Source organism: Vicugna pacos, chromosome 1, assembly GCF_048564905.1.
Source record: "Vicugna pacos chromosome 1, VicPac4, whole genome shotgun sequence".
Lineage (NCBI taxonomy): Eukaryota > Metazoa > Chordata > Mammalia > Artiodactyla > Camelidae > Vicugna > Vicugna pacos.
Window position 1 is genome coordinate 59,626,640 of NC_132987.1, and position 20,776 is coordinate 59,647,415.

A 20,776-nucleotide genomic window follows, 5' to 3' on the forward strand; every position below is an offset into this window, starting at 1 on the left:
ACCATCCCGCTCTGTTTCTTGTAATTTCAGAGACTGACAACTCCTGTTTATCTTCTCTTCTGGGCCATCGATGCTTACTCTCACTTCCGGATCCAGGAGGACAAAAATCATGGGTATTGTTCCTCTCAGACAATGAAATGTGTTTGATCCACAAATTTGGCTACAAGCATACTGCCGCTGGACCTGAAATTCTCCATGCTAGCCTGGTATCCTGTGAGCATTTCAGAGATGTGCGCAACACCACTCGGCTAGTTACTGAGCATCTCAAAAGGCGATCACATGGCTCCAAGTCTTTGATATTTGGAGTTCAACTTTGGGGTGTCTTGGGTGTCGCTGCAGGAGCTTGCTTATGGCTGTGGGACCCCCAGCAGGAGCAGAGGGGCTAGGATTAAAGGAGGTGTCCAGATGTGAGGTGGGTAAGGAAGGGTTGGGGAGAGAAATCAATAGCTCCCTTCTCATATTTCTAAAGTGAACATCAAGGTGCAACAATAAATGATTCCTCCATCACAGAGAGAGAGAGGAGAGATGAAGAAAGAGAGGATGGGGGAGTTAATAACAAATATATTCCTTTATACTAAACAATTTTCCCTCAGGAGATCCAACAGCTCTGTACGGGTCAAGAGGTATTTACAAATTGGTGCCAAGTGACAAAACTGAGGTTCAGAGAGGTTAGGGTCTTGTTCAAGGTCACCAAGCCAGTCAGTAAGGGTGAGAAGACAAGGATTCAGGTTTCCTGACTCTGCGCCCAGGGCTCTTTCTTTTGTACCATCTGCTAAGAGGCACCACACACCAATACAGATAAAAGTATGACCATGGCTAATTAAGTAGGTAGATAATCACCTACTCTGTGCCAGGCATTGTACTGGAAACTGGGAATATAGTAGTGAACAAAACAGATAAAAATCCCTGAGTGCTCACAAGCCTCCTCACACGATGGAGATGGCCTTGCTCTAGGGGTGAAGTCACCGGCTTTGTAGTTCCCACCCTACCAGGAACTTGCTACGTGGTAGGAGAGATGGACTGAAGACTGGGACAAACTGGAGAAAGGGTGGCATTTCTATGGAAGGCAGCTGCTGTTCAGTACCAGGTGATTATGGCCACACAAAAAATAAGGTATGATCCTTCTAATTTTCCAAGTTGGAAATCTGGTTTTGTGCAAAACCTCCCAACTTTTGAATGTTTGCTCTAAATATTTAAAAACACCATGCCACTCAAATCAAATGCATATACAGGGGAAACCCAAGCCCACGGGAAACCAGTTCTAAATCTGATGTGAATCTGGATAATACACGGTCAGACCAAGTGGCCGGTTCCTGACAAAGGGACCACAGAGGCATAGAGTTATTGGTGCTATAAATCTGTGTGCCCATCAGCATTCTCTATTTTTCAAATATCTATAGATGCTATTATGAAAAAATTCAAAGTAATGTACATGGTTAGCTAAAGTCACAGTAGCTTTCTATAACTGCTCATCTTTCTCCAATAAATGGATAGTTAAAGTATAACCAGTACCATTTGAACCCTCATAATTTTTTAACTGGTAAAAAAAGACCCTCATGTTTAGAAAAGGTTGGAAGCAACTGGACTAGACAAGTTCTGAAGCACACACTTTTATATTTCCATGGCCCTGTGCTGCAGAGAAGTGCGAGACTCAGAAGAGAGCTCACCTCAACACACCAGGGTATGTACTTCAAACTCAGCACACACGGGGCCATCTCAGTGCCTGCTGCGAACTGTGTTCCACCTACCTGCTCAAGTTCAAGAACAAAAAACCAAGTAGCCAACCACACCAGCAGTGTTTACTGAACAACTCTGTTTCCGGCGAGGAGAAAAAGACAAACAAGAACAGAACCATGATAATCTATCACTGGGCTCTCATGACAACCGGAAACGTCAGACACCAACCACAAATGACTGCAGATTCATGACTGATCAGGGCAACTGAGACACCTGGGAAGTCAGACTGCCCACTGAGGAGAATCCACCCTGCCCCGGGCCAGCCTGAACGGCCTTCGCAAGAAGTGATGATCTGAGTGAGCTGAGAGCATTTGGGGAAGTAGAGGTGAAGGCGTGTGGGAGGAGGGATGGGGCATTCCAGAAAAGGCTGCAGTGGTGGGGATGAGGGGTTTCCAAAGAACAGAAAGGCCACTATGGTAGAAACCAAGAGAGGGAAGGCATCTGAGGTTTGAGATGAGGCGTGAATATAGGAGACGGAGCACTGAGGCCTTCTCATCACATTCACAACCTTTCAGATCGCGACATCAGGACCTGGCCGGAGGTGGAGCCAGAGACATAAGCAGGAGCCGGGTCCCCCAAGGCCCTGTGAAATACGCTAAGGAGTTTGAACTTCCCGTGAAGAATGATGGCAGGCCCCTGAGGGTTCAGGCATATTTAAAAGGCGACTCAGCATGGAGAATGGACTTAAGGACTGCACAATTAGAAGTGGAAAACCCAGGGAAACGATTGCAGTAACCCAGGAAACAGATGACAGTGGCCTGAAGTGAGAAGGTGACAGTGGGAATGGAGATGAGAAAAAGAACAGAGTCTCAAGGAGGAGGCAGAATGGACAGGCCTCTGTTCCTTTTCAGCTCTGGAGCAGGAGGACGAGACGGGGGGCTCAGGGTGACTCCCAAGTTCCTGTCCTGGGCACTTTTGTGAAAGGTGGCATGGCTGGCCGAGGAGGAGCAGGGTTGAAGCACAGACAGATTCACTTTGGACACTCCATCTGTGGCACCTTTGGGCCATCCAAGTGGAAGAGTCAAAGGGGGAGACCAGCAGTCCCGGCTGGAGCACCGGCTCGGAGGCAGCAACAGGGATGGAAAATGGTGCTGCGAGACAGTAAGAGAAAGTGTGAGGGGAGAAGAGACCAAAGCGTCACCAAGGGCTGGACAAAGAAATACAGGTCTGTCCCTTCCATGGAGATGGAGAAAAAGGAGAAAACCAGGAAGAGTATGCTGCCACGGAAGCCAAGCGGGGAGAGTTAGGAGAGAATGGTGGACAAAGTCAGGCTGGAGAAGGTGCGAATCTCAGCACCATGCTGGTTTTTCCTTCAGGACCTTAAACATAATCTACTCCCCCCGTCCACTGTCCATCTCCTTCTAAGACTTGTATCAACGACATGAATACTTGTTCCCCACAAAGGGCTTACTGCACCGAAATTCTCTAGGGTCTCTACAGAAGGAATGTATGGAGACTGCAGAAGAAGGGGGCAGAGATAACCCCCAAGGAGAGGGCTGGGCCTGCAGAGAGGATGGGATCCAGGACACAGAACAGAGGTAGTTGCTCTTGAATAACACAAAGATATTCAAAGATCATTTCCCATCAGTTCTCCTCCTCCAGAACCAGAAATGATAAAGTTCTCTCCCATGAATTTCTACTCTGTCCAGATGAGCTCATCCACCCAGGATGTTCCATCCCCCCCTGAGATTACATCACAGGAAAACAACGAGTAAATAGGCTGGGGACGAGGCTTCTCGGAGGATTCCAGTTCCAATCTTTGCATCATAAGCACTAGATTTTCAAGCAGTTATTTCGGCCCATCGATGGATTTTGAAGCCCAATGCCAACGTGATTCAATGCTTTAAGTCAAGCAAGGTACAAACATTTGCCCTTAGAAAGCAGGGAAGCTGGATGGGGTTATTTACTTAAATAATTACTCACTTTTCAAAAGCAGACACAGCACTAAAGAGGCAGATCCCTTAGTTCACATAAAACCCAATTCAATTTATAAATTTTGATTTCCAAATAACTGTCTTAGTACATTTGGCATCTGTCTTTCACTGAAAAAAGATCAGCTCCCTATTCTCCCCAAACGATAGACCACATTAACTATGTCCTAATTAAATGTTCTAAATCTGGAGTGAAACGGGGAGCGGGGTAGCACTGGGGAGTCTGTGCCTTCATACGACTGCCCTAATTTACATAGCATCAAGAGCCCATTTAACCTTTATACAGCCTTAAATCAATCAATCAGCTGAGACATACCTCATTATTTCCAAAATGACGAGACTGTGGATAAGATGGTATTTCAAACAGAGGACTTTCAATAAATATAAACCACAAGCATCAAAAGAATGTTTGTTCTGAGGGCTGCCAAGAAAGGCCAAATGATAGAATGAAAAAGACTGGACCAGAAGGCAGAAGAATCATATTAGCAACTGGCTTGGAGAACAACCAAACCAACCTCTCCTCCACTCTGCCCACTACTCCCTGACTTCCATCCTCCCTCCTCGTTTAACACCTCTTTGTTTTATGCCAGCGACCAGCACAGAGCCCAGCATGCTAATGGTGCTCTTGTTATAGAAAGGTGCAAAGGGTTAGGAGCCCGACTGCCTAGGTTTGAATCAGCCTCTCACCAGCTTGAGCAAGTTGAACTGCTGTAGTTTCCTTATCAGCAAAGCAGGACAGTAGCAGCACCCCCATCACAGGATTGTTGTGAGGATTAAATGAGTTAATGATTACAGAGCACTTCGAACAACGCCTGATAAACAGCAGGGAAGAGTTTCTCAACACCATCGGTATCCTCACCACCACCAGTTTGACCTTGAAAAAGTCACTCTTCACCATGGGGTTAAATTTCCCTACCAGCAACATGATGGGATGGATGAACTGATCTCAGGGAGATCCCCGCTGGCTTAAGCCCTCTATAATTCTTTGAATCCTATTACAACTCTCTAAATTCTCCTAAGGCTCTGAGTTCTCAGACCAGCAGCAGAGAGAGAAGGTCCCCAGGAGTCTCACCAGCCCCTGGAGCTTCGACTCCTCCCGACCACAGGCTGGACCCAGCATCCTGTGGTCCACTCAGCCAGCCCCCTTCCTTGCTGTAGCTACAGACTGTTCAGAGATGAAAATATTCATTGTGATACTCAAAGCTGTGTAGACAGCAGAGATGTGAGGAAAGAACACACATCGCAAGAAAAAAAAAAAGAGACAAGGAACAATCAAAAGACAGAAAGCAAACATGACACACTAGAAATACACTGTGCCCACCAGGTTATTTATTTAGCATCCTTCATCTAATAGCAATCAAAAAAGACTGCAAACTACAAGGTAGCTCGGCGGCAGGGAAACGTTCTGTACTTTGAAGCACAGTCTCTCAACGTGACTTCCCTTCACTTTAAACCCAGGCAGCCCCCCCACCCCTAGAGAGGTTAGTGGATGCTGAGCGGACAGTCTCAGGTGCAAACACCTTTCTCAAGAAGCAGTCGCTCACTGGACATTTACCTCACCTCCGCTTTGCTCAAAAGTTAAATCAATATTCAGGATGATCAAATTTGCTTTCCCTTTAGGGTCTCAGTTTCCACTTCTGTGAAATGGAGGTGGGAGAAACTCAGGCCACCCAATTTCAAAGTTTCCTAACAGCATTAAAGTTGTAGTATTCCATCAGTGATTTCCACTTTGTGGAAGGAAAATTTTTTCTTACTGAGGTTAAAAAATAAAAAAGAAGAACATTTATAATTATTTGCTGTTTTCTGCCTGAAGCTAGACTTCCTGGGTTCAAATTCCCACTCTACCACTAGCTCTGTGACTTTGGGCAAATTACTTAATGTCTCTGTGCTTTGGATTTCTCATAGGTAAATAAGAATAAAACCTCCCTCATAGGATTGTTGTTAGGATTAACTGTTGTTAATATATATATAAAGTATAAAGCACTTAGACTATTCTTGGAACATGGTCAACATTATTTTAGTGTTGTTTTTATTATTTTCAGTTACATAGCTGGTTTTTATATTCAAAGGGAAAACCTGGGAAACAGTATGCTAGGACTAACACACACACACACACACAGCAGGTAGATGGAGAAACCTGTTTTCTAATCATGATTCTGCCCCCAAACTAGCTTTGTGCTAGTGAATAAACTACAGTCCCTCTCTGAGTCTCAAACTCCAAACCAGAGAAGATAAACAGACAGCCACAGTGTTCCGTTTGACCTACAGTTTTAAACCACATTTTGTTCCTTTAGCATTTAATTTTGTTCTCAATATTTGAAAATCTGGAGATTTCACATAAAAATCGAGGTTCATCAGGTCTATTAAAACATTCAAGCTCTATCAGCCCCAGCCTCTCAGCAGCGGTTCTGAAAGTGCAGAGTCTGGCTCAGCAGCAGCTACGTCACCTGGAAGCTTGCTAGGAAGGCAAATTTTCAGGGCTGGAGCCCAGACCTACTGGATCAGAAACTCTGGGTGTTGTCTCAGTGTGTTAAGACCCAGGAGACTGAAGCACATAACAGAGGGCACAGCAGTGGAGGGATGACTGGCCGGGGCTGAGGAACAGGGGCCCCCCTGAAACAAGGTTGGCGGGAGGTGATCTCCTTCACCTGCCAACTCCCCGGCATCCCTGACGCTGACATCAGGAACCAGCTGGCACTGACTGCACTGCCCACTGCGCTCATTTTCTTTACTGCCCAGTCCCTGGTGGGCGTTGGGCTCCCCAGCTCGGACCGAGAGGGACCACCCCTTCTCACAGCTGGGCTGTAAGCCCCTCAGGCACCACACGCCAGCGGGATTGTATCGTTCCAGATCAGAAACATAGTCTGAACGGAAGCAGGCTGCGCACACCAAGGGCACAGCTGAAAGAACAAACTGTTGCGTTTTCTTTATTAATCACAACACCATCCGCACAAGCAGCTGCTATTAGGAACAGCTGCAGCTGCTGAAAGGATGATCTTGAAGCCACCTAGAAAAGTGCTACCAAGTTGCACACCAACCACAAGCACGTGCAGCCCTGCAGTCTATTGCCTTGGCTCTTCCAGCCGATCCTCAGTGCCTCTCTCTGGACCAGAAATCCTCCTTCCCCCATACTCTGAGGTGAGGTAGGAGGGGTAGGTTTTTGGAATGAGCATCACACAAAGAATATGGGGTGAGCTTCAGAGGACTTCAGTTTGACTCCACCTCAACCATTTAGAGACCTTGAGAGAGCTACTTAATGTCTCTTGATCAGTTTCATCCCATGTTAAAAAAGAGGCAATAATAAGACCTACCTCATATGGTTACTGTGAGAAGTCAAAATTAGGTTATGCCTATGAAAGTATTTTGCAGACTGTGGAGGTCCAGGTAAAAAATAAAGGCTTTATCATCATCCCATGAAAACTGCAGTGTGACCCAGAAATCAGCTAATACAGAATCCACTGTTACTAGCTTAGGGCTATCAGAGGTGAAATCAGAGAATTACATGCTACAAAGGGCCTTCTGGGGACCTGTAACCCAACCTTTCTACACTGTCCTCCTCTCCCCTAGTCCCTGAATTCTATCAACAGGAGCCTACCCATAGGGCAGCCCCACTTGGAAAGTCTCTACCTGTGGGAAAATCACTACATTCTAAGGCAGGCGCCCATTCTGTCCACCTTGGGCAGAATCTGAATATAGACCATCCCTCCTTGTAGACGCCAAATAAAACTTGCTATAATTTAAGCTGCCTTGAAAGCTGCTTTCAAATGCACCCACCCCAGGGCCTTTGCATATGTTGTTCTAGCTACCTGAATACTCTTCCATCAGTCTTCAGATGCCTGGGTCCTTCCTACTCTTCCAGTTCAAATGTCACTACTTGAGAGAGGCCGCCTCTACCACTCTGTACCTCATTCTACCCAGTTACCCTCCGTCATAATAATCTGTTTGGTTTTTTTCTAAGCACACATCCCTGTTTATTCGTGAGCTCAAATCTTGTTGAATCCCCCAAAGAACATAAGCCCTATGGAGGTAGTGACCTTGCTTCTCTTATTCACCACTCTGTGCACTTAGGATGCAGTAATTACACCATAGTAATTATACTAGTTCATGATAGGCACTCTGATATATGTTGAACGAATTAATGAACGAATGCTTAACACTATTCTACGTACATTGTAAATATTCAAATACTCGTTAGAAGAAACAAAAACGTACACAAGACTTACACCAACTCCCACTATTAACTTAACTCACAAATAGTAATCATGTCTTCTTGTGTTGAGGAAAGAACTATAACAAATAAACAAACTGAACAACAGTTCCCCATGCCAGCTTTATTCATAGCAGCACTGTCCCTAGTAATCTGTCTCTCTTGTGCAGAGGGGATTCATGAAAAGGCACTTAAGTGGATGAAAAAGAAGATGGCTGTTTCTTGGAGACAGGTCCTCACATAATGGCATAATTATGAAGTCTCCTTAAAGAGATCACTCAGCTGGCAAGTACTCACCCAAGTCCATTGTGAACACTGTCTCAGACCCTCAGAAGCAGACGGTCGAGGCCCAACAATCAGACACGGAGAATGTGTACCCACAGAGTATGTACTTAGCCACGACACCCTCAGCCAGCCTCACCTACCCTGTACCAGGGAGGGTGGGAGAGCCCAGAGAGGCATGGAAGCCACTCCCCTTGCCTGGTCTGGGAACACGGACTCAGGCCAGCAACCATGAAAGATGCCTGGGGGAAAAAGCCACAAGCCCTTTGCAGGCAGTGTGTGGAGAAGACACTGGAGATCTGGGCAAAGCCCTGTTCTATAATCTACTAACCTACTCTATGACCCCCAACTAAGTCATGTCACCTCCCAGAGTCTCAGTACTCCCATCTGTAAATGTACCAGTTCCTATACAACAGTTCTCAACGACCGGTCCAAAGACTATACCACACCATACCAGATGCTAATACGTACTGTAGTCTATAAAGCACTGTACAAAGATGAATTATTATTGATGGCAAATAACAGTAGTTTATGATCATAAAGAACTGCTGCAATTTGAATTCCAAAGGTGGCATCTGAACGCTTGTACGCTGACCAATAAGTACACAGAACACCTTCGTGGGAAAGATGACTTAACGCTTTCTGCACATCCTTTAAAGCCCCAAGTGTGGGCGTGCAGCAGGCTCTCAAGTACCCCGGATGCCCAGGGAAGAAAAGCCAGAGTCTACAAGAAAGGGGACATTTCCACAAGTCACTGTTTGCTGCTCTCAGTCAATAAGCTACAGCAATTACTTGGGACATTCCTTAAACCGCCCTGTGATAAGTTTTGAGGATGTTATTTCTGGGATCTAGAAAAAAACTCCCCTACCACATAAGGAGATCAAAAAAAGATTTTCTTGACTCCAGAGAAGATGACATAGAGACTGGCTTAATGGGACGGGGAAGTCATAAAGAGACAGTGTCAGAAAGAGCTCATGCCTTAAATAGAGCCTGAAATAAGGCAGCTTCACACAGAAAGGCTTTTTTTAAAAATGAATCAAATCACTTAACATTCTGTTAGTAACTAGTGTTTACATGACCTCACTGGGTGCTGCCAAGATAAAGGAGCAGAGATTACTTAGCCAATAGCATGGGGAAGAATGTGCTGGGGGCTATAAAAGGTGACCAGGTGTTAGAAGAACCCAGAGGAAAGGAAAATTTTTTTCTCCTTAGAGAGACAAAGGAAAGCTTCATGAGTCAAGTGGCATTTGAGCTGGGAGAAGAAAACAAAGCAGAGATAAGGTGTCAGAATGTTGTCATCAGAAGCTGAGACTCTTAACTGCCTCTGTGACATAGATGTCTTGACAGGTTAGAAAAGCAACCAACTTTGGACCCCTGCAAAAAAAAAAAAAAAGTATATTTAAATAAATGTTAACATTACACAGAACTTCAAAGAAAATTGGCATTAAAACACAAAATACATTTAAAAAATAAATCCATGAGTAACATATGTGACTCTCTATTAATGCATTAAATAAAATCTAACAGCAAATCTGACATCCACCATAAATTCAAAGCAGTGATAAATGATTTTTTTCAAGGCATCTGTAACAACTGTAATGTGAAATGGAAATATCTGTGATTTCTATTGGCAACAAAAGCAAAAAAACAAGAGGTACTGCTAATGGCTTGGTACCTACTTTTATAATGGAAGGAAATTCAGTATTTCAGTTAGAGGTTAAAAATAAAAGATGTCATTTTTCCCCATTCAAGTCCACAGACTCCAAGTTTCCATTTTTCCATGGACCGTAGGTTAAGAAATCCTAATAAAGAAAACAGCCTGAGAAAAAGAAGTAAAGGAGAAATGCGGGTAATGTTACGAGAACACGTAGAACACGCAAAGACGCGAAGAGGAGGAGGCACTGAAAGGCTGGTCAGACCCTCAGAAGTCACCAACAAGAAGGTCCGCCATCCCGCAGTCATCGAATCGCAGAATGCGCTCTAAGTTCCAGAACAAGCATCTTCTTTTGGAATCAAAGATGAATGAAAGGAGCTGAAGAACACCTTCCACAGGTTACAGCTTCTGTTCAAATGTGCAGCAGATGACAGCGTACTGACAAATGTACTAAAGACACACATATCCGATACGATTATGTACATAAAACATACGCATGTAAGTATGAGTGGGTAAAAGCATGTTTTATAAACATAGATGTCTAGGGGGAAAAAGTACATCAACTATTAACACTAATTAGAATTTGGAGGTGATTTTACCTCTTTGTATTTTCTATAATTGGAACATGGGCAAAAAGGGCCCAAAGAGGTTAGGTGACTTATTCAGGGTAACACATTCTAGACAGTACAAAACAGAGCTGGAACTAGAACTCAGTCCTTCTTCGGTACTCTCAGATTCAGAACTGAATACACTTGTACACACGAGGTAGGTATGATTATTTGCGCCAACCTCCATACTCTTCTGAATATGAGACTCAGAGTCTGTTAAGTGACTTGCCCAAAGCCACACAGCAAGTAACTGGAAGAGCTGGGGCTAGAATCTGGTTCTCCTGCCCCTCCGGAGGGCAGAACAGTGTCACTTTTAAAGGCAAGGGTTTTGCATCAGCCTGACATTGGTTAAGTCCCAACTAAGCCATTTACTTGCTGGTAAACTTGAACAAATTCCTGAATTTTTCCAATCCTAGAGTTCCCCATACATCTTTACCTCCAAAGGTTATGATGTCAATTAAATGATCCAATGATGTGAAACCCTATTACACCCTCTGACACAGAGGAAACATTCTAATCATCTCAGTCACTCTGCCTCCCTGTCTCTGTCCCCCACGGAAGGACTCCAGCGTTACCTTCCAGGAGCCCACAGACGTATCTGCTTGTTAGGCTGAGCAGCCCAGTTCGCGTCTCCAGAGTCAACTGGGATCAGCTCATTGTGCGTACAAGCCGCTCTGTTGGACGGGGAATGCAACATCAGGCCTAATACGGGACAGGATGTCAGAGTGCTGAGCAGCCAGTTTGGGGATCTCTGGGGATTCGGATTCAATAGGTCTGAAACAGGACCAGAGATCCCAAATTGTTAAAAGTCTCCAGGAGAGTCTAAAGAGCTAACACTCAGTGACAAGTTCCTCGCTTGACATGAGAGACTCTCCTGTTTCTATAAATACAAAAAGGGGCCCAGTCTAATCCCAAGAAATGCATTATCCGATGGGGGGGCCCAACAAGGCGCCCTGGGAAGATCCGGGATCATCAACTGTTCCAGGGCTCTCCTGTCACGCAGGGCAGCGACCAACCACCCAGAACCACGGATGGAGAACTGAAACCAACCCAAACTAGAAGCAAAAACAAATGTTCAAAGGGACTTCCCGGCCCCCGATACATAATGTTTTCCGAGTTGGAACAGACTTCAAAGACGACCTTGTCATCTGCAGATACTACAGTACCTTAGTGACTAGAACGCTAAGGAACTTACCAAGACTTGGAGGCCCACAAAGCAACGATCCACAACACAGTCCCTCAATAAAGATGGCTGGATGAACTTGTTACGGAAAAGTGACATTCAAACACTGGGAAGACAGGGCTTCAAGATGGCCTATTCTGAAGATACAGAAAATGCCTAAAGATATGGCAGGTCCAGCAGCCCTCAGGAGCACCTCACCAGAGCCCTGAGAGGAGCCGAAAGCCAGCAAACTATGCTCCTGGAGTTGACGGGATCTCCAAAGGCCCGTATGAATTCAAGTTTTTCCTCACTATTTTACCCTTAGCACCCTGCACACTGCTTGGCAAACGGTAGAACATTCAGCAAATATTTGTTGAATGCATGAAAGTAAGAGGGAAAGACAGACAGAGACAGATAGGCAGGCAAAAAGAGAACTTCCTTGCTCCTGCAGGCCTAGCAGGCTGCCGAGGACAGCACTTGCCTTGGTGCTGTCTGACCCAAAAGCGATGGAAGATGATTGCTCCTACAGTGGAAGGAACATGAGCTTTGGGGTCAGACATACCTGGGTTCAAACTCAAACTCTGTGTGACTTTGGCATAAGTACTTGACTTCTCTGAGCTGCACTGTTTCACTTTTAAAAGGGGATAATGCCACCTCCTTCACCTCCACAACAGGCTTGATGATATTTATCCTTACAAAGGTTATTGGAAGAAAATTACATGAACTAACAGATTTATGCAAAGTAGCTAGCACAATGGCCAGCAACCAGTATGAACTTAACAAACGGCAACGTGGGCTGGAATGAATCATGCCCTCTACAGCCAGAGCATGTATTCTCCTGGGTCACCTCTAATCATACTCTGTAGTCTGACAGCAGGCTGCAGAAACAATTCCAGGGTTAAGGTCCCTAGATTTTCTAATCATGCCCATTTCTTTTAAATAAATAATAAAATCAGGTATACGTTCCTTTTCAGCTTACAAAGCAACAACATTCACACATAACAATTCTGAAACAATGCATTACTACTGTCCACATTTAATAGATATGAATACCATTGTCTGTGTGTAAGAGATGAAAAAACTAAGACCACCTAGCCAGCAAGAGGCAGACTGAGACAGGAACCACAGATTTTAACATTTTATTATAATGACCATTATTTTCTCAACCTGAAGTTCAAACAAATGCTCTTATTCTGGAATAAAATACTCGAACTCAGAGTGTTCCAGAACTCACCTTGGATGCTGCTTGGATTACCCTAATACTTACAGTTGAAATCAGCAACAAGGTCCTAAAAAGAAGAGGCGGTATTTTATTTTATTTTTTTTTTTTGAAATAAAGCCCCTCCTCTAGGTTTAATGCATCAATTCTTAATAGTCTCAACTAAGAAAAGAGGAACGAACATGACTCAGAATCGAGCCAACGTGAGTTTCAGCAGCATCGCTTCTGTTTATTGGCCGTGGGACTCTGGATGATTCTTAACTCCAATAAACTTCAATATCCTCACCTGGGTGATGGGAAAGCAATACCTACTCCTAAGGCTGTGTGACGCTCCTGGCGCCAAGAAGGCAATCAGTAAGTGACAACTTCCCTAATGACCACATCATGGTATCAACTGTTTGGACTGGAGGGGAAGCGATGGCTTGTTTCTTCCTGGCTTTTCTAGCTTCTGCATAACCCCTGTTCTGCATCTGTTCAATGGGGATACAACCAGCCTTCATCCGACCTCGCCAGGGAATGAAGATAACAAAAGAGCTGGCAGAGACATTATGCAAATACCAAATATTATTAAAACATTAATGAACTCTGGCAATTTCCCTGAATTTTGATAAATGGTGTTTATTATGCACTGCCAGCCTCTCCCACAATCTGGGCTCTCAAATATTAACTAGATAATAACAGCAATCATTCTCTTAAAAGACCAGGGTGTAGAAAGAAAGGAGTGAGTCTAGATGACTCCTGCAAACATCTGCCTCCAAAGGACTCAGAATCTCGGGACAAGCAGAGAATGTCAGGACAAACCGCGGAGAGCTGGGTGACCACCAACAGGCTCAGATCAGCTCCACTGACTACGCAGATCCCTGCTGTGATAAGACAGTGGAGTTGCCTGGTGCTGATGGGTCAATGGTTATGACAACAGTCTATCACCACTTGGCTCTTCTGTGGAAAGTTGCCTCTCATCGAGAGAAGACAAAAAGGATCTGGGAAGCTGGGGGTCTTCAGTCCAGGCTAACAGTCTTATACAGACAGGGGCTGCCCCTGCCAACTGCCTAAAAACAGAGGTAGTGTTACCCACAGCTCCATCAAAGAGGTCTGCACCAAATTCCTCTCCCATTTAGTTCTGTGTGAGGGCATAACATTTCCAAGTCGCTGACAATCCTCAGGTACCGCTCAGAAAGAGGCAGAACAAAGCCATGAGGACTCACCCCCCTCACCCCCCAACCAAAACTCCTGGAAATAAGGGCCTGCCACCACCCCAGCAACACCTTCACAAACTGAGGGTCATTAAGATAACTTATTCGCATATTCATAAAAGACTGTGGCAAATGAAACAAAGTACACAGAAAGGGATTTTGGGGGTTTTTTTGTTTTTTGTTCAGCCCAGCGAAAATCCGCTTTAGAAAAAGTAAACCCACACAGGGACCCTCACTGTTGCCAAACCTTCACTTGTCTAGAGCGGCCGGCACCTCATTAAAGGAAAGCAAGGAACTCACAAATGAATGCAGCACCACACACAGGCAAGCTCATTTCGCCATCTGCTTTCTAGTGTCCAGAGGGGCAAGAGGCTTAAATGACATTCTCCTGAATTTTCTCTCCTGCAGGTGGAAACATCAAATTCCTAGGGGGCAAGAAAGACGTCTCTTGCAAGGTCAACTGGGTAAAAAGGAACAAAAGGGAATTTCATTGGCCTGTCAACACAATGCCACTCATGACATTAAACACATGTATAAATTAAGCACCCTGCAATAATTCACCCTTCATATCTGGGTAAAGCCTTTGTGAAATCAGTGTATCAGCTGTGGGGTTAGCTGAGAAGTTCCTAATGAGCTGGGCATGGAAACTTACCCCTCCCCTCATCTTCCCATTTTCTGTTTCACGACTATCCTGATCAGTGGTGACCCAGTACGTTTTTCTAGCGAACACCTAGGGCAGGAGACATCAGAATTGATGCGGGGGCTGTACCAACACAATGGCAGACTTCCATGATTTATGTCAAAGAGAAAGGCTGTGATTAAGCAACTTAAATAACTGCCCTGAGCCTTCTCTGTGTATCCCCACCCATCTGACAATCACTGTGCTAGTTTCCAGATCTGGAAGCTCATCCCACTATCAGGTTAAGGAGCTGTTTAAACACAGACACACAGACACCACGTTTAATTCATCTGGACACAGGCTGAATGGCCGGATATCTCAACAGAGAGCTTTACAACGCCATACACAAGCTAGGCTATGCTGGGGAAGTGTGGAGCAAAAGGTAAAATCCAGCCCCAAGTTTTAACATGCTTCATCCAACTTCCCAGAACGTTACTACTGCCCGCTGCCACACGTTCAATTAGTATTACACCCCCCCAACCCGCCCCAACCCCCGGGACTGTGAGGAGGAAGAAACCCTAGAGGTCAGGTACCCTGCGGGAGAACCAGCAACGGCAGAAAGCCGGCTGAAATTCAAGTAGGCAGCGGGAGGAAGGCAAAAGCTGTCTTCCCGTGCGGTCAAAGACCTTTTTCAGTCAAATTTTCCACTACCTGGAAAACTGCCTCAGAATGTATTTGTAGAGCGCTCAGAGACACGGGTTAGGGCAGCGCTACATTGGAGCACCGGTCCTGCGGAATGTGAACGGCCAAGCCACGTACTGCACGGCAGCCAGAGTTGCACTGTCGGAGCTGCAAGCTACCTGGGGGGTCACAGCAGCCGACACTCACACAACACCTCAGTAGCAATAATCCTACCGACAGGATACCTGGGGAGGCGCTCGGTCTCCCGGGCCTGGCCCGATTATCTTCCTTCACGTAACATTAAGCAATCTCTTAAGGACCTGTAGGTGCCGGGCTGGGGGATGGGAGTGGCGGCATTATTCTACACCCGGACGTCCCTGGGGTTCGAAACCCGAGACACCTCTCAGGCCAGCACAGAGACAATACACAAAGAGGAGGGGGCTGGCGCTCCTTGGGGTTGGAGCTCCGACCGCAGTCATTCTCGAGCTGGCAATTAGGAATTCCGAGCTCAGCAAGAACCCCGGAGAAGCACCGGAAATGCTTCCGACCGCTTTAATGGGAAATCTGTTTGCAAACCAAAGTTGCAGAACTCCGGGCGCCCAGCCTCCTTCAGCGGGTTACTAGGGAACACCCAACAAGTTTGGCCACCGGGGGCTCGGCGTGACAGCGCCGCGCCGTAAGACTGGAGAGCAACTTGTCGCTCGGGCGCCAAGCCAGAGCCCCAGGCTATCTCGGCGCCCCGAACTCTGGAGAGCACCCGAGACTCGGCGTTGGGAAGGGGCAGGTCGGTGCCTCTGGAGACAAATCCCTGAACTGAAAGGGGCCGCCGGTTCTCACCTGGACCGCGCGGCTTCCAGGGGCTTCCCCTCAGCAGTGAGACGTTTCACCACAAAACACCTCACCTGCCTACCAGCCCCCGGCCGGTGAGAAAATCAACAAAAGAGCCAGCGAATGGGGGCGGCAAAGGGACCCGGAGCAAAGTATAGTAAGGAGGGGAGGGAAGGCAGCTCCGGTTGCGGCAGAGAAAGAAGGGAAGAGGCGGGACAGAGATGGTTTATACCCCCCGGCACCTGGCTCCGGGAAGACAACCAAGAAGGAAAGAGAGCGCGAGAAGGGGAAATGGGTTCTTTACTCCGCTTCCCATTACACACACACACACACCTCCCTCTTTTCCTCCTTACCCAGCATGGAAAAGATGAAATCCTTGGCTGTGTGAATCTCCAGTGCTCTCTGGTCGTCGTATTCCCGCTGGTCGTGCTTCGTGAATTCTTGGATGAGTTTGTTCAATTCCTCCACCCGAGCTCCCGACCTGAAATCCAGCTCCGGGAACGCAGGCTTGTTGTTGCAGCCCAGGGAGGCTGCCTTGCTGGCGGTGGGAGCCGCCATCTTCATACAAAACGCGCCGAGTAGCAGCTCCGCGGCGGCAGCAGCACCCACCCCCGCCCCCCCGCCCGGCCCCCTGGGCCTCCTCCCCTCGCGGGCTCGCTGGCGGTGACCCCCGCCCGTGGGCGGGCTGGCGGGCGGGCGTCTAGGCGGGCGGTCCCGGCTCGGTGCGCTCCGGGCGTCCGGGCTTCAGGAGGAGCTGGACTGCAGCGAGAGTGCGTGTGTGTGGCCCCGACACCCCTTCCTGCGGCCCCACGCCGGTCCCGATGCTGCAGGTCCCTGCCGTCCCCTGGCCCTCGCTGGCAACGGCGATAGCTCTGGTAGCACTAACCCGAGCCTGCCCCGGGCGAGGAAAGTGAAGTGGAAACAATGTGAAATTCACCAGCTCTGAAATCAACAAGCTGCCGGCTCCGGTGTTACGGAGCCAGCACCAGCGTCCCCCATTTAAAGGGACAGCGCACCCAGTGGAAAGAAAAAGAAATAAATAAGAGGTCTGCGCGCCTATGCCACTTGGCAGTCTGTACTCAGGCAAACGTGAGAGGTGTGGACGTATTCTTTCCCTACCTCCACTCCCTTTGGCGGCAGGACTTGCCAAGCACGTTGAGGGAAGAGTCTTCCTCTGTCTGATTTTAAGGGCGGTGTCCTGAGCGAGGGTATCCCGATGGGAGCCTTTCCGTCTCAAGAACTCCAGTGCCTTTAGATGGTGAAGTAACCAGCCTTAAGGAATGTAAAAACAATCTGCTGCTCTTTTTTTTCACAGATTGCCAAACACGATAGAAGTAAGCGTATCAAACACACACACACACACAAAACTGAGTGCCCACCCCGCCCGCTACAGACACTCCCATTGGCCTCTAAAGTACCCCTACCTTTGCCCTAGGTAATTAATTTTCCTGGATAACAGCTTATTAAACTTAACATAATGACTTAATGAGGTCCAGCCTGATCCCATATAAAGATAGGAAAACTAAAGTGTGGGTGTGGGGGAGGGGAAACAATGAATTGCCCCAGGTTCCAATGAACGTTGAATGACTAGGTGAAATTCTCTTACTCAACAAATACAATTTGAGCAGAGTGCCAGAATCTGGGTAAACGGTGATAAACCACATGATGTGATTCCTGAGTTGGAGTCATACTCACTTGACAAGGCAGATTCCACCTAAATAATGGTCCTTTAGACAGAATAGGATCTCAGGAGTTTTTGGTGTTTACGAGGCTTTTGACTAAAAAACTTAGGAGGCCTATTGGTTCTTAGAAAAAAAAGGTTATCTTCCTCTCTAATTCTCCAAATCCAACTTGTCTCTACCCCGCAGTCCCTGATACAAGATTGGAGCTTTTTCTTACCTAGGTTCTAATGGCCAAGGATACAAACTCTTTTGTTAGCCCAGACACTGTCATGCCTTTCCCTATAAAACGGAGATGATAATTCCTGACTCATCCGTTGTTTTAAGGATTACATGAAATAAAGTGGGTCAAGCACTTAATGCAATGCCTGACATAATAAGTACTTAATCAAATGTTAGCTGCTACTATTGTTGCTGTTATAAACTTAATTCTTTCCAATCTAGTCTCCACATTGTTGCCATGGTGACTTTTACAAAACACAGATCTAGCCACTGACATCCTCCTGGATTGTTCCTCATCCTTACTCCCTTCTCAACTTTACACCAAAGCCAATTCCATACATACCTTTTCCAGAAAGCCTTCCCTAAGACCCTCCCCCAAGCTGGTGGCAACATGTTCCTCCTTAGAACCTCCACTGCACCCTTTCAGAAACTTCCACATGACTCTGATGAGCTTTGACCTTGTTTTATCACTGTTAATGCAAGTTTCAAACTATGAGTTTCCTTAGGATAAGGACTACATCTTACTCATCTTCAGATTTCCCCCAGCATCTGTCCCTGCACCAAGGTCCTCAAAGTTTATTGAATCAAGTGGCGAGGAAAGAACTTTGGCATAACCAATCAATTTCTTTTGCTTTTGGTTTCCTTCTCTTGAAACAAGCTTTCTCACCCACTCAATATTAAAAACGGAGGATATATGTCCAGATAAAATCTGGCAGACTGACAGGGGGCAGCTATTTAAAATCTCTGGTTTTGCAGGTCTGCTATGCTGCCCTGACTCCTCATCTGAGAGAGTATTACCATCAACTGGGCAGTAGTATAAGCTATGCAAGTGGTTGGAACTTCAACATAAACCTAACCACTCCCATCTGTCAGTACTTCTGTCATGATCAACGGCAGGCATCTGTGAGATAGCTGGCTGAGGCACAGTCATTTTCTGAATCAAAATGATCCTAATTTACCTGTGCAAGCAACAACCTGCAACCTAATACAGTTTGAAAGAATTCAGGCAAAAAAGTCAAGACACTTTTTCTTTGTTAATTTCCAAAAGTGTGAATGAGGCAATGCTCCTCCCTTGTGATACGAATATCCATAGAGATAAAACAGGTGGTTAGCAGAAATTGTGCCTTACTGTGCCTCAGTCCTTGGTCTTGGATGTTTTGAATAACTGAGTCAACAAATGGTCTCTCTGTTTTTCTACATTTTCTGTTCACTTTCCATCAGCCAGATCATAATTCTCTGAATCATTGACTTTTAATGAGCTTATATATTTAGATAATGTCCTGAATAGTAAACTAAATACCTTTTAGATACTCTTAGAGGACTCTGATAAGAAGATGTAAATATCCCTTGTCCAATTGACAAAGTAGAGAAAGAGGATCACACCATAATTTCTTGAATTAGTCTCTTGGGAGAACTTTTAACCTCATAGTAGACTATGAGGTCCTCAAAGACAAGTGCTATGTCCCTTCACCTTCATAAACACTGCATTTAATACATTTCCTGGCTCATCTTATGACCTCAGTTAATATGTTTGAATGAATAAATGAACAAATTAATATCATCTCTCAAAATCCAGGAAGTCAGCATTTAAGTGACTTTTTTTTTTTTGCTACAGTGAAGTATCTCAACATAAGCTATCTACGATTTCCCAACAATCACTTAAGTTGTTATAAATGTAGATATTTCTGCTTAAGTATAGTTAAGTGCTTCTATCTTTGTGCCTTTTTTCCCCTGTGTATGTTACACAGCCAAAATGAGGAAGGGATATGGAGAGGCAAGTGAAGAGAAAGAGAAAGAGAATAATTATTAGAGGATATCACAGGATATCTCAGTCTCAGTCTTGCAATAAAAGTGTGCATGTCTAGAGTTTTGACAAATGATTCAGGAGAGGTCAATGGAGTCTACCATCTAAATAAGCACTAAAGTAAGTTGTTCCTTTACTTCCTCCTGCAGCATCAAACAGACCAAAGAAACTTGCTGCCTTTCCAAACTACTGCCCCCTTACAGGCAGAACTTGCCCCTTCCCTTTCCCACTCCCAAAAGGTATTAGCTTGTGAAAGAAGCCCTCTGCTTGCTTCCCTGGGGCTGTTTGTTTTTAAATACAGCTCTGAAGTTCTGTGGCAAACTCTCAGCCATGAATAACTGGGCTGTGCAGCGCGTGTATTAAAAATAGCAAGCTCCACATCCACAGGACAGATTAACAAAATATAATTTTAAACAAAGATTCTCTGGTCTGACAGGGCTGAAAGAGCAGCCCAGGCTACAGGATCTGGTCTTTGAGGGCAGTTGGATTTTCAATAAAAGTCTAACACATGGAAGTAGCCCAAGCTTCTTATGATTTGAAAATGGAGGCAGAAAAAAAGAGAGGCAAACACCATAGGCATGGGGAATGTTGATGGTAGATGGGACTTGGGGGATAAATTCCATTCGCAGATGGGGAGCTGGGACACAGAGAACGCAAGGAGGCTTGCCTAAATAGTAGAGACAGTGCTGTTTATATTTCTCATATTAACTTCAAATTTAGTAAATATTTATTCTGTTTTCAGACCACCAGAGGAGGTGTGGGAAATGCCATGAAATTGGACCAGCATCGTAATAAAACCAAAAGAGGAGAGTGGCCCTTGGGCAAAATGGACTCATTGATCTCTAAAGTGTAAATCTCAATAAACCAGGGATTTCTGACATTTAGAATTACTTAGCTACAGCTTTTGCCTCTCGCTAGTAGGTGGACCACCATGACTAGAGCTGAGTCTC

At 45.7% G+C, this 20,776-nt stretch overlaps 1 protein-coding gene across 1 annotated transcript in view; it reads right to left on the reverse strand.

Annotated features, from left to right (window-relative positions):
• The window catches only part of MB21D2 (Mab-21 domain containing 2), a 103,964-nt gene extending 87,242 nt beyond the window's left edge, over positions 1 to 16,722 (reverse strand). The window contains exon 1 of the mRNA XM_006200953.4: positions 16,475 to 16,722. Within this exon, the coding sequence (XP_006201015.1) occupies positions 16,475 to 16,685 (211 nt within the window). The 5' untranslated portion in view covers positions 16,686 to 16,722. The remainder of the gene's footprint in view (positions 1 to 16,474) is intronic.
• Between the last annotated feature and the right edge of the window lie 4,054 nt (positions 16,723 to 20,776).